Here is a 12719-nt window from a genome sequence, read left to right as displayed (position 1 = left end):
CAGAGGAGGGGACAGAAGCTGCTGATTTTGTGGAAAGCTGTTACAGCAGCCACCGGACACTGACACACGGTACGGGAAGCAATTTGGCGATACCCACCCAACATGACCTATCCCCTGCGTTCCCTCCTCGGGGACCTTCCACAAGAAACTGAGGGCTGGGTGGGCCTCCGTAGTTGGCTGACAAGAGTTAAGAGACTTCCCTGTACACTAAAGCTTCTTTATAAACCAGGGTTTCAAGTCCTGTGCATCCCGCTTCCTGAGCACATCTCACACTCATCTCTTTGCTCACCCAACCACTGCCTCTGCTCTGGTCCAAGCTCTTGTGTGACCCCTGCAATTGCCTCTAGCTGGGCTTTTCTGACTCTAGCACACCTACCTGTCCAATCCATCCTGGTTACTGTTAATTTTCCAAAACAACCTGATTCTGTCACTCACTTTGCCTGCCTACAGCCTTCCATCACTCCCCAGTGCCCTGAGGATGGCTAACCTTTCCCAGCCCTGCCCCTAACGTCTGCCTTCATCTCTCCAAGGAGAACTCATCTTCCACCACTCCCAGCCCCCCTCCCAGCCATAACATCCTCCTAACAATCCTACCAATGCTCTATGTTCAATGTTGCTTCCAAACCTTTGCGGGGTCTCCTATCCCAGGGTTCGCACCTCCCACTGCTTCTGTCCTGATTAATTCTTAAAAATCCTCAGATCTCCACTTGTATATAAGCATCATCATCCTTCCCAGAAAGCTTCTCGCACCTCCAAGAGCTCCCTGACCTTACCCTGTCCAAGCCTGCTCCCTGGTCTGGCCTACCCAATGGCATGTGAGCCGCTCCCAGTGGGAGCTTGAGTTGGGTCTTGCTTGCAGCATCCCACCACCAAGCGAGGGTGGGTGGCCAGGTTCCCAGGTAACCCTTGTTACAAGAAGGAATGAATGAACCTCCAAGAGTGAGTCTCTAAGATTCCACTGGCAGTGTTCAGATTCTGTTTGGAAAGGCCAATATCTCTGAGACTCTGATTTCATGTTATTAAAAACCGCTTTCCGCCGAAACCGGTTTGGCTCAGTGGACAGAGCGTCAGCGTGTGGACTGTAAGGTCCGGGGTTCGATTCATGGCAAGGGCATGTACCTTGGTTGCCAGCACATCCCCACCCAGTATGGGTGTGCAAGAGGCATCAGATCGATGATTCTCTCTCATCGATGTTTCTAACTCTCTATCCCTCTCTCTTCCTCTCTGTAAAAAAAAAAAAAAAAAAAAAAAAAAAAAAAAAAACAATAAAATATATTTTTTTAAAACAAAACGCTTTCCTACGTCTCGTTGCATCCCAAAGCTGCTCCAAGTGTACCATTCCAACTCTCTCCAAGGAGTCCTGGACTCTACCTCCTGGGGCGTCTGCGGGGTGGGGATGAGAGGGTCCGCGGGCAGGTCTGGCCGCCTGACCCCGGGCCCCTCCGGACACCACCCCGGCGCCCCGGCCGCTCACCTGGCCGCCTGCATGAGCGCGCTCCAGCCGTAGTGGTTGCGGCTGTTGACCGAGGCGCCGCGGCGCAGCAGGAAGCGCACCAGCGGCTCGTGGCCCCCGGCCGCCGCGAACTGCAGCGCCGTGTTGCCGGCCTCGTCCGAGCAGTCCACGGGCACCGGCGCCCCGGCCGCCGCCGCCGCCGCCCCGGGCCCGGCCGCCTCGGCGCCCGCCGGCTCCGCGCCCACCTCGGGCTCCGCGCCGCGCTCCGCCGGCTCCGCCGCCCCCGGCTCCAGCAGCCGCCGCGCCGTGTCCGTGTCGCCCTGGTCGCAGGCGCGCAGCAGCAGCTGGAAGGCCGGGGGCAGCCCGCCTTCGCCCATCACGGCCCCGGGCCCGCGCCCGCCCGTCCGCCCCGCCGGCTCCGCCCCCGGATGCCGCGCGCCGGCGCCTCCTCCCGCCCGCGGCGCGCCTACCGCCGCGTGCCCGGCGCGCGCCCCGGGCGAGGTCGCGTCCCCGCCGCGGCCAGCGGAGCGGAGCGCGGGCTCCGGGAAAAGCCCAGATCTGGGTCTGGGGCCCTGGCTCGTCGGTCCGGACTTTGCCTTTTCCGCGCCGGCCCGCGGCCCTCTGGCGGCCCCGGAGACTCCCTGCCGCCCTACGGGGTCGGAGCGGTGCCCGGCCCTGCGGACACTGTGCTGGGCCCAGGCCTGAGTCCCCTGCCCGAGTCCACCGCCGCGCTGGCCTGGCCGGCGGCGCGTCCAAAATAGTTGAGCCGAAACCGGTTTGACTCAATGGATTGAGCGTCGGTCTGCGGACTGAAGGGTCCCAGGTTCGATTCCAGTCAGGGGCATGTACCTTGGTTGCGGGCACATCCCCAGTAGGGGGTGTGCAAGAGGCAGCTGATCGATGATTCTCTCTCATCGATGTTTCTAATTCTCTGTCCCTCTCTCTTCCTCTCTGTGAAAAATCAATAAAATATATTTTTTTAAAATAGTTGTTGACTCTATTAGAGAACAGATGGTCCTGCGAGGCCCTTTGTTTCAGTCCTTCGCTGGGCAAGGCCCTTATGGTTACAAGCACTTCCAGTGCCTTTCTCTGCAACTGTAGTTCTAGAATCAGCTCCACGGAGGATGTTATAGAAATGCAAATTTTCCAACACTTCACCCAGGACCTATCGAACTAGAAATACTCCCCTCCAATTGTTTTATTTAAGGGGCCCTCCTGGCGATTCTGATCCATGCTCAAGTTGGAGACCCTGTGTAATCTGGGCCTGTAGACAGACCTGCCAGCCACCAAATGGTCGCCCCCAATTTACAGAGGAGCCTGCTGAGGCTTAAAGAGGCTGCAGCTTGCTAAAGGCCACATGGTTTCCTGGAGGAGAGCTGTTACTAGAACCCAGGTCTTTTGGTGTCTAGTCCAGTTCTCATTCTATTACCAACAAACAGGACTATTTTAGGTGCTGGAAAAGCTGCAAAGACACCAACAAGTAAGGAAAGGATATGAGTGATGAGTGCTATTCAAACAATAAATAGGACATAACAAATCTAAGTCAATAGGTCAGAGGATGGGATGTTATTTTATAAAAGGGTGGGATGAGAAGTTGTCACTGAGAATGTGACAGGAAGGAATTGAGACATTGAGTCATGTTGACATTTGGGGAGAGTGCAATCCAGGCAGAGGGGAAGAGAAAGATTCTAACCAGAGCAGCCCTGCCTTGCCTGCAAATTGCTGATGCCATCTGCTCATCGTGACAACATTAACTTCGGTAGGAGGTGATTGGTTTCCATAAATTGTGAACTATGGCCCTAAACCCTAGCACAAGGCCAGACATACAGTGGGTACTCAGTTACCTGACTGTTACATGGCTACATTTCATAAATGTAGACTTATAATACAGAACAACACTTGATGAGGGCATGAAGAAGGAATTAAGAGTCGTGGTGTTGGCAGAGCAAAGATGGTAATGCCCTTTGAATCTGGGCCAATGGGGCTGAAAGAAAAGGTCTAGGTGAAGCATAAAGATAAACGTCTCAAAAGTACACAAGACTCAAACTGCAAAACTCTCCAGTGCCAGGTTAAAGGCAGTGGGATTATTCCATGAGGAAGAGAGAGCCATGGATAGTGTTTGAGTGAGTGAATCACAGGGACAGAGCAAACCACTTAGGCCCCGTCAGTGTCCGGGATGACTCACTGTCATTCCTTTCCGGAATTGGAGCCATTCATCACAATAGATGTGATGATGACTATCTTTTGAAGGTCTAATGAAGACTTTTGTTTCTATGAAAATCCTGAGCAATTGCATCCTCATCTTATTCTATTCATTCAGTGTCTTTTCTTATATTTTTACCAACTAGTTGTCTCACTATAAAAGTAATATACATGGTTAAAAAAAAAAGTTTTCACCAAACAAAAGCAAAAGTCCCTCCCCTCTGTCCTACTCTCTCAGTTCTACTCCCCATAGGTAGCCAATATTCACATTTTGTTTATCTTTCCAAAAATGCACACATTCATGTAGGCATTAATCTAGCTTCTTGATTTCAAGTTGCAGAAATTAACCCTCTGGAGAGTTTAAGCAGAAAGGGGATTTAATACAAGGTTTCTTCATAGCTCGCAGATCCCATGAGGGCAGGCGAACCAGTCTCAAAAGTTTCACAACCAGGAACAAGGTCCCAAATCATGCCATAGATGCACCCTGTCCCAAGGTGGCGTCTGTACCAGCCCTGAGATCAGAGTGTCTAAATGGCCCGGGTCATGCACTTAAAGGAGGCTGGGAACGTGTGTTCCTGGCATTTTCAGCATCTCTGAGGGAAGTAGGCTCCAGGATAAGTGTTCGAGAAGGTAGGAGACTCGCTCCAGTATAGGAAGGAGGTTCAGATGCTGGGCAGCCAAAAAGGATAACAAATGTCCACTGCAGATAATTCCTCGAGAGTGGACAAGTGCTGCTCACACTTGCCTTGCCCCTCTTTCTCTGGGAAGAAACATTCTCTTTCTTTTGGGGAGCCTCCCTCGCTGACTCCCAGTCCATGTGGTTCAGTGGTTAGCATATGTCCAAGCCCATCTGCTTGCCTCAGCCCAGGATTTTTTTGTTAAAGCAACTAGGATTGAGGCCCCTTCTACTGAGGTAGTCAGTTGTCAGGATGCTGTGAGCCACACTGGTTTGCTCTGCCACCACTTGAAGACAGTCTGCCTGATAGTGAAGCCACCACATGAGAAACCAGAGGCAAGTGATAGGAAGAGACAGAGTCAGAAACCCCACCCCCTCCCTCCTTTTATGGTTAGGTTTGTTTTGAGCAGGATCCTCGTCAGTCATTTGCGGTCCAAGCCTTCACAAATGTATATTTTACTTTTTAAATGAACGGGTTCATACTATGCACACTGTTCAGATCTTCCGGGATTTTTTTTGTTTTTGTTTTAATTTTTAGCTCAAATGGTTTGAGCATCTTTCCATGCAGGTGAATATAGAGCTACTACATCCTTTTTAATGGTTGTATGTAACACCATTAAGCACATATACCAGAATTTAATCATTTTAATGATGCCCAATTAGCTTCTTTCCAGTTTTGTGCTATTATAAAAAATTAAAAAAATCTGCATTGAACAATGCTTGTAGCAGTCAAGGTCCCAGGAGGAGACAGATGGCACACTTGGCTGAGGAAATGAGGAACATTTACTGAAGGATTGATTCCAGAAGTGTGGGCCAGGTTTACTAAGAGCCCCAAGGGTTGGTGCAGTACTCCAAGGCTGGTGACAGTGGGAAGCCATTACCACCCCAGGCCAAAGCAGGGAAAGGAGAGAGCAGTGACTAGAATTCTGCACCAGGGAAAACTGGAGAGATCTATCTATCAGGAGCTATAATCTTTGGCAGAGGAACACAGCCAACCCACAGAGACCCAATAGGAAGCGATTCCCATAGGAATGAAAACCTCTGACTTCAATCTCTTCCTGCCCTCTGGTCTCTTGCTCATGCCCCTCGTTGGCCAAACCCAACTTTTGATCAGAGGCTCAGAAGGTGCTGATGGAGTCATCACAGTGGGCCTCTGAGGGCTCAGAGGAGGGAACAGAGAGATGTGGCAGGTCAATAAAGATTCCAGCATCTTGCTGCTCAAAGTGGGGTTCTTGGCCCAGCAGCATTGGTATCCACAGGGAGCTTCTTAGAAACACAGCATCTTGGGTCCACCCCAGACCAACTGGACCAGAATCTGCATTTCAACATGACCCCCAGGTGATTCGCATGCACAGAGTTTTTGAGGCATGGATCTCACACATCTTTGTGTATAAATTATTTGTGAACTTTCTTCTAGCGATTTTTCCATCGATTCCTGTATGGGTTTGGGTCCTCTGAGAATCAAATGCAAAATGGCGTTTTGGGGGAGAAATGCTTGTGTAGGATAAAGAGGGAAGGAAGAGGAAAAGGGAAGGAGAGCCTTCAGAGCATGATGCAGGCTTGACACCTGAGAAAGGAGAGAGGGAAGGGAGGAGGCTTGGGTAGGAAAAGCTTTAGACTGCCATGCAGTTCTGCGGTGCAACCACACTCATGGGGCGACCCGACCAAAGGTGGTGTGCTAAGGCGTACAGCATCACACAGAAACGGCCGGGTTCTGGTATCCCCACCATGCCCAGTCACTGACCAGGAGAAACCAGGGGAAGCAGAGCCTCAGTAAGAATTCCAGAGAGGACCTGAAGGCACAGCCCCTGGAGGCTCTCAGGCAATTTGCTCTCCATCAGGTTATCAGAACAGTGTGCCGCTATTGCCAACACAATCCCCATTCAACCAGCATTTATGGAGTTTTCTGTAAGCCAGGCATTATGTGTGTTGGATGAGAGGGCCACAGTCCCTGGCCTCTAGAGAATCACAGATGGTGGCAGAACAGGGTCATCTGTGCACTTTTGTTGTCCATTCAAAGGAAGGTACCCAGTTTGGAGAGGAGAGGGAGAAGTATTGCTGATGGCTTCATGGGAGAGCTTGGCCACAAGTTGGGCCTAAAGACTGGGTGGAGTCTGGATAGTTGTAAGAAAAGAGAGAGAGCAGGAGGATAGAGAGACCAGAGACTGGTGCAGTGGATTGGCAAGGAAGTAAAGAGGGCTTGCTAGGAAGTAAAATAATCTATTTACTTTTAATTATCTAACGTTTTTTCCCGATAATGTTTGTTGTAAAGAATTCCAGGATTGTGAAAATATAGTCTGCTAGCTCCTTGAGATCAATGGCTTTGGGTGTTTACCACCATATCCCCAGAATCTAGCACACTGCCCATCAATAAATATTGGTTGAAAAATAAATAAATTGAATGAAAATGAAAGGGTCACTGAATCTCACATATCAGAAGTAAGTATAATACAGTTAATGGTTTGGTGAATATTCCTGTAGAGTTTTTTTCCTTTTGTGTATGTTAACACATTTTTCCAAAATACAATCATGTTGTCCATACAGCTCAACAACATGCTTTTCTTAACAATGCATCTTAAGCACATTTTTATGTTAAACAGCTACAATTAGTGTAATTATTTTTTTAAAATATATTTTTATTGATTTCAGAGAGGAAGAGAGAGGGGGAGATAGATGAGAGAGAATCATCTCTCAATAATGAGAGAGAATAATGGATTGGTTGCCTCCTGCACACCATTTACTGGGGATCGAGCCCGAAACGGGCATGTGCCCTTGACTGGAATTGAACCCAGAACCCATCAGTTCACAGGCCAATGTTCTATACACTGAGCCAAACCAGGTAGGGCCAATTAGTATAATTCTTGTTAATAATACTATGGTTTATCAGTGCATGGATGTGCAATACTTTATTTTATAATCTCCTATTCATGAACAGTTGGGTTGTTTCCAACTTTTTGCTTCTAAAAACAATATTACAATAAGCTTCCTGTATGTTCATTGTTTGAGCACTTGTGAACCTGTTTCTGTTGGGTAAATTCCTAGATGTGAGATTGCAGAATCAAAGGGATGTGAATATTAACATTTCTAATAAATGTTGCCTAATAGCTTTCCCAAAGGTTATACCAATTTGCATTCCTACCAACAGAGTATGAGAGTCTCCATTTATTCACATCCTTGGCAACACTGGAATTGATAATTTTTTTAATCTCTGTCAATCTAATAGGTAAAACAATATTTCAGAGTAATTTTAATTTGTATGCATTTTAAATAGAGTTTTTTTAATATCTTTTTGAGAAAACTGTCTTCAAATTCTCTGGCCATATTTATTTCTATTTGTTTCTGTTTGTTCTTTTTTTATTTCCCTGTTAATTCACATACTGGGTATATGCCATCTGCAAATATCTCTTTCTGATTTGTTTTTTGTCTTTTGAGTTTATATTATTTTGGGCCTTACAAAATTTTTTAAAAATTTATGTAGTAGTCAAATTTATAAATCTTTTCCATAATGGCCTTTGGGTTTTTTCATCTAGTACTTTCCTCTTCGAAAATTTTTTTTCTTACTTTGACATCTTTTTATCATTTGAGATTTATTTTAGTGGGAAATTGGGATTTAATTTTATTTTTTCCAAATGGCTATCAAGTTGCTACAATTATTGATTGAATCAGCCATCTTTTCCCCCCTAATGTTTGAAATACCATATCTACATATGTCATCTTATGAGGTCAAAGGGATGTAATGACCCCCATAAAGGTAGCTAATACAACAACAAATAAAAAATGCCTCCTAGGGAAATCTGTTTGTTCATCAAACTCCGATGAGATGAGATGAGATGAGATGAGATGAGATGAGATCATATGGTCAAAGAACATATAAACCATTCCACCAAACTGATAACAAACCCAAGGAAAGGACTGGGTACTCAATTTGGGAAGAGGTATGAAAAGAATAGAGGTTCCAGCTAGATTTGTCTCCTATGGATGCCAAGTTGTCGTCATTAGCATTTATCTAGTGCTCACCCGGGGCAGAAGCCATTCTTAGTGTTTTACCTCTGCTACAAGCCGTTGTGTACATTTCTACTAGTCATAGCTCGCAGGTAGTACCAACGCTGCTGGTCCAAGGACCACACTTTGAGCATCAAGGTAATGGACATCTTCCATTTGCCCTTGCAGAAACTCTCTCCACTCTGCTTTGTGCCCAGAGAAGCTGTGTGGATGGTGTCACTCAAACCTTCAAAACACCCTACTTAGGAGGTCCTATTATTATCACCACCATTTTACAGTTGAGAAAATTCAGTTGAGAGAGGTCAAGTAACTTACCTCAGACCACTCAGCAATCTGTGATGGGTCTGGGGTTTGGGCTCAGGAAAGTCCACTCTAAGGCTGAGCTCCCACCCACTAAACTAAGCTGTTCTTTGGTGTCGCAGCAGCCTGCCAGAAACTTGTGTGCTGGGAAATCCTGAACCAGACATGAGGAGACGTGGACTCAAAACCTTGCTTTGCACTTGTGTGTAGCATTAACATGGATAAGTCACTTTGCTCTCTGAGCCTGCTTTCTCGTCTGTCTACCTTGCAAGGTTGTCCTGAGGGTGAAATAAAATGGTGAGTGAAAAATAAAGTCTAGCAGTTTATGGCATGTGTAGGTGCTCAATAAATGACAATGTTTATCTATGACCAGGGACTTGAACCTATGTCTTATAAGGCCTAATTCCATCCTCTTTTCTCTGCACCTAAGCCTCCGTTGGGAAGTATCCCAATTGGGTAGGCTGATCCAAGACACTAGGAGTTGTACTCCTCCTCTGTTTTCTAATCTGACCACAGATCTTAAATGTGTTGGTTGTCTGGACAGAGGCCAAAGCACACAGCTCCAGGCTTTTACTCCTCCTTCCTGGCTCCGATTAGCAGACTGTTCTATAGGTGGAGTCACTTCCTACTTGTCTGGTAGCAGCAGGTTGTCCTAAGTGGGAGCTGCTTTGCATGGTTCGCCCCAAACTCCTGTCCCCCTCTTAGAGCCTGAGGGAGATGCTCACAGCAGACCCCTTTCCTTCAGGGGGCTCAGAAACCAGAAGCTGTGAGTTGACAAGGATGGCAAGTTAGATAGAGAATATTTGATAAAATGTTTTAAACACACATATACAAACACAGAGAACGGCTTGTATACTCTATCATCTGGCCATATAACTAACACACACACACACACACACACACACACACACACTGGCACTGTGCACCAGCAGAGGGTGTCCCAGATTAACCTAAAATATGATTTAAAATCTCTGATACCACTTTAACATTCAGGTACCCCTGTAAACATTACTTCCTCAGAGAAGCCTTCCTACAACCCTAACTGGACCAAGTTCTATTGTTATAAGCGCTTTTAGCACCCTGTAATTCTTTAGCACCCTGATACCTTCAAACAGGTACCTTTTAATGTCTGCTTATTCCATTATACTCTAGGCACCATGATGTGAAAATCTCTCTTTTGACCATGATTCTTCTCTTGACCAAACTCTAGTCAGGCTCCTCTGAGTCTTCTCAATTAGGACTCAACCTTGGCCTATAAACACTGTAGACTAGGGGTGTCGAAGTCAATCAGAGAAGGGGCCAAAATCTAAAATCCAGCCTAAATCGCGGGCCGAATGGTTTACTGAACAGTCATAAACTGTCATTGTGATGGAAACGCAGCGGAGTGCAGTGATGACAGCGCGGTGCGGGCCACATTGCAAGGCCTGGCGGGACGGATTTGGCCCGCGGGCCTTGTGTTTGACACATGTGCTGTAGACTCTCAACCTAAATGATTTTATCTACTTACCTCCCCTCACATTGAAAGACTTAAACAAACACTAGCATAGATTCTTTTTGCTCAAGATAGTATCTCCAGTATGACCCTGACTGCCCCTCTCAGGTGCCTGTCCTAGAAAGCTGAATGCTACCCAAAGAATTCAGAGTTCTGGCTAGCACCTGACCCTTTCTTATAATGCTTTCTTATAGGGCTTACGCCCTGGGTGGGTGGCTAAGTTGATTGGAGTATCATCCCGTATACCAAAAAGAGGTTGTGGGTTTAATTTCCCCGTCATGGCACATACCTAGGTTGCAAGTTACATCCCTGGTTGGGGTGTGAACTGGAGGCAAATGATCGATGTTTCTCTCTCACATCAATGTTTTTTCTCTCTCTGTCCCAGTATGACTTTTACCTTGTGACCCAAGATGGTTGCTTGAGCTGCAGCTTTCATATCCAAAGCCAGCCAGCAGGAAGAAGGAAGGGTAGGAAGTTTCTTTGAAGGACATTACTTAGGAGGCCCATCTTATAGCCCATTGGCAGCACCCTTAGTCACATGGCCATCTATGTTTAGTTGCAGGGAGGCTGGGAAATCTGGTCATCATTTTGGAAGACCGTAGAAACAAACAAGTGGAAAAAAAAAATCAAGGATTCTACTCTTTTTTTTTTAATATATTTTATTGATTTTTTACAGAGAAGAAGGGAGAGAGATAGAGAGCTAGAAACGTCGATGAGAGAGAAACATCAACCAGCTGCCTCTTGCACACCCCCTACTGGGGATGTGCCCGAAACCAATGTATATGCCCTTGACCGGAATCGAACCTGGGACCTTTCAGTCCGCAGACCGACGCTCTACCACTGAGCCAAACCGGTTTCGGCAAGGATTCTACTCTTAAGAAGAGCAGAATGGACCTAGCTAGTTTGGCTCAGTGGAGAGAGGGACAGCCCACGGACTGAAAGGTTCCGGGCTCGATTCCAGTCAAGGGCATGTACCTGGGTTGCAGGCTCAGTCCCTGGACCATGGCTGTGTGTGGGAAGCAAGCAATCAATGTGTCTCTCTCACATTAATATTCCTTTCTGTGTCTTTTCTCCGCCCTTTCACTCTCTATAAAAATCAACGGAAACATATCTTCCGGTGAGGATTAACAAGAAGGGCAGAATAAATACTTGCAGTCATCCAGCAGTTTCTGTCACACTTTTTTTATTACATTCTATTTCCTGTTCTGTCACAGATCAGCTGTGGACCTGAACAACATACTTTCTTTGTTCTTGGTACCAGTTTTTCTGGTAATTAGGGAAGAGAGTGCTTCAATCTAATAAAGAAGCTCAGAGTATTGAGCACATAAACATGTCAGTGCTCTGGTTTCAGGGAGAACTGGAGCCCCACCCAGTAAGCCTTCTTTTTAACTTTCCTGTTTGGTTCCCCGGAGTTTCTGGGAGCAGACTTTGAAACTCACAGATTAGATGACCACAGAGGCCCTTCCAGCAAGGAGACCTGAAGAATTCCTGTCCGTTACTCTTTGGGAGTAACCTCTCTCTGCCCTTCACCAGGCTATGCCCTCCATTAGGTACCTCTCTAATGAGTTTAAGTAGATGCCTCCAACAGTGAGTGTAAGACACCAAGCCTGCCGTTAATTGCCCAGCCACTGTGTTCTTGGCACTGTACCAAGCTCTGAGAACATAACGTGACCACTGCTCATATTCTTAAGTCCCTTACATATTTTTGTTGTTATTATTACAAGATCAGGGTTGATCTCAACACAATCCAATGTACCAAGTGCTGTAACCAAGTAAGATGGTGTTATGGACTGAATTGGGTCCTCCTAAAAGATATATATTGAAGCCTTCGTCCTTGGTACCCACGAATGTGACCTTATTTGGAAATAGGATCTTCACAGGTGTAATTGAGTTAAAATAAGGTCATTGGAATAAGCCCAAATCCAATAGGACTCGTTTTCTTAGAAAAAGAGTAGAAGGGGCACAGAAACACACACCAGAGAAATGCCATATGTTGGTGGAGGCAGAGATTGGAGTGAAGCACCCACAAGCTAAGGAATGCTAAGGATTGCCAGCAACCTCAGACACTAAGAGAAAGGCATGGAACATTCTCCTCCGGAGCCTTCAGAGAGAAGGCTTCAGGGAGAGCACACATTTGTTTGGTTCAGGCAGTCTGTAGTCATTGGAGCAGCAGCGTCAGGAAATAGACCTTGCCTTGCTCTTTCTTTTGGGGCTTTGACCAGGTCTGGGAACATCTGAACCCCGTCCCCCAGCACAGGAGATCCCCTAGACCTCTCACTGCAGGGGCTCACAGGGAGATTCATCTCTGTGTCTGTGCCTCGGCCCTGTCTCTCGCTCCTTGGCAGTGACAGGGTAGCAGTGTAGTGGGAACACCAGAGCAGGCTGCTTGGTAGGAAGTGCAGGCTTTGTGGCTCAGGGACTTCTGGCCACCCTGCTGAGCCCTCAGCTACAGGAAGATGCAGGGTGCCACACATCCCCGCCCTTACCCCCCCAGGCCTTCCCTCCAATGAGTCCAGCCTGGGGCCCACTTCCAGGAGCACCTGGATTGACAGGAGCCAGCAACTGGGTTGTTGTGCCCATATTCTAGATGCCAA

At 47.1% G+C, this 12719-nt stretch overlaps 1 protein-coding gene across 3 annotated transcripts in view; it reads right to left on the bottom strand.

The window, feature by feature from the left end:
* The window catches only part of ANKS6 (ankyrin repeat and sterile alpha motif domain containing 6), a 39919-nt gene extending 38036 nt beyond the window's left edge, over nucleotides 1–1883 (bottom strand). For 2 of the 3 annotated variants that reach the window (XR_004987101.2, XR_004987100.2), the window contains exon 1: nucleotides 1475–1883. Coding sequence is in view for 1 of the 3 variants with exons in the window: in XM_036433226.2 (XP_036289119.1) it covers nucleotides 1475–1830 (356 nt within the window). In the remaining 2 variants the exon portion in view is untranslated. The remainder of the gene's footprint in view (nucleotides 1–1474) is intronic. The other variant, XM_036433226.2, reaches the window with a different exon arrangement.
* Nucleotides 1884–12719: the final 10836 nt, after the last annotated feature.

This window comes from Pipistrellus kuhlii, unplaced genomic scaffold (genome assembly GCF_014108245.1).
Source record: "Pipistrellus kuhlii isolate mPipKuh1 unplaced genomic scaffold, mPipKuh1.p scaffold_m20_p_12, whole genome shotgun sequence".
In the NCBI taxonomy this organism is placed as follows: domain Eukaryota; kingdom Metazoa; phylum Chordata; class Mammalia; order Chiroptera; family Vespertilionidae; genus Pipistrellus; species Pipistrellus kuhlii.
This window is presented reverse-complemented; position numbering and strand designations above follow the sequence as displayed.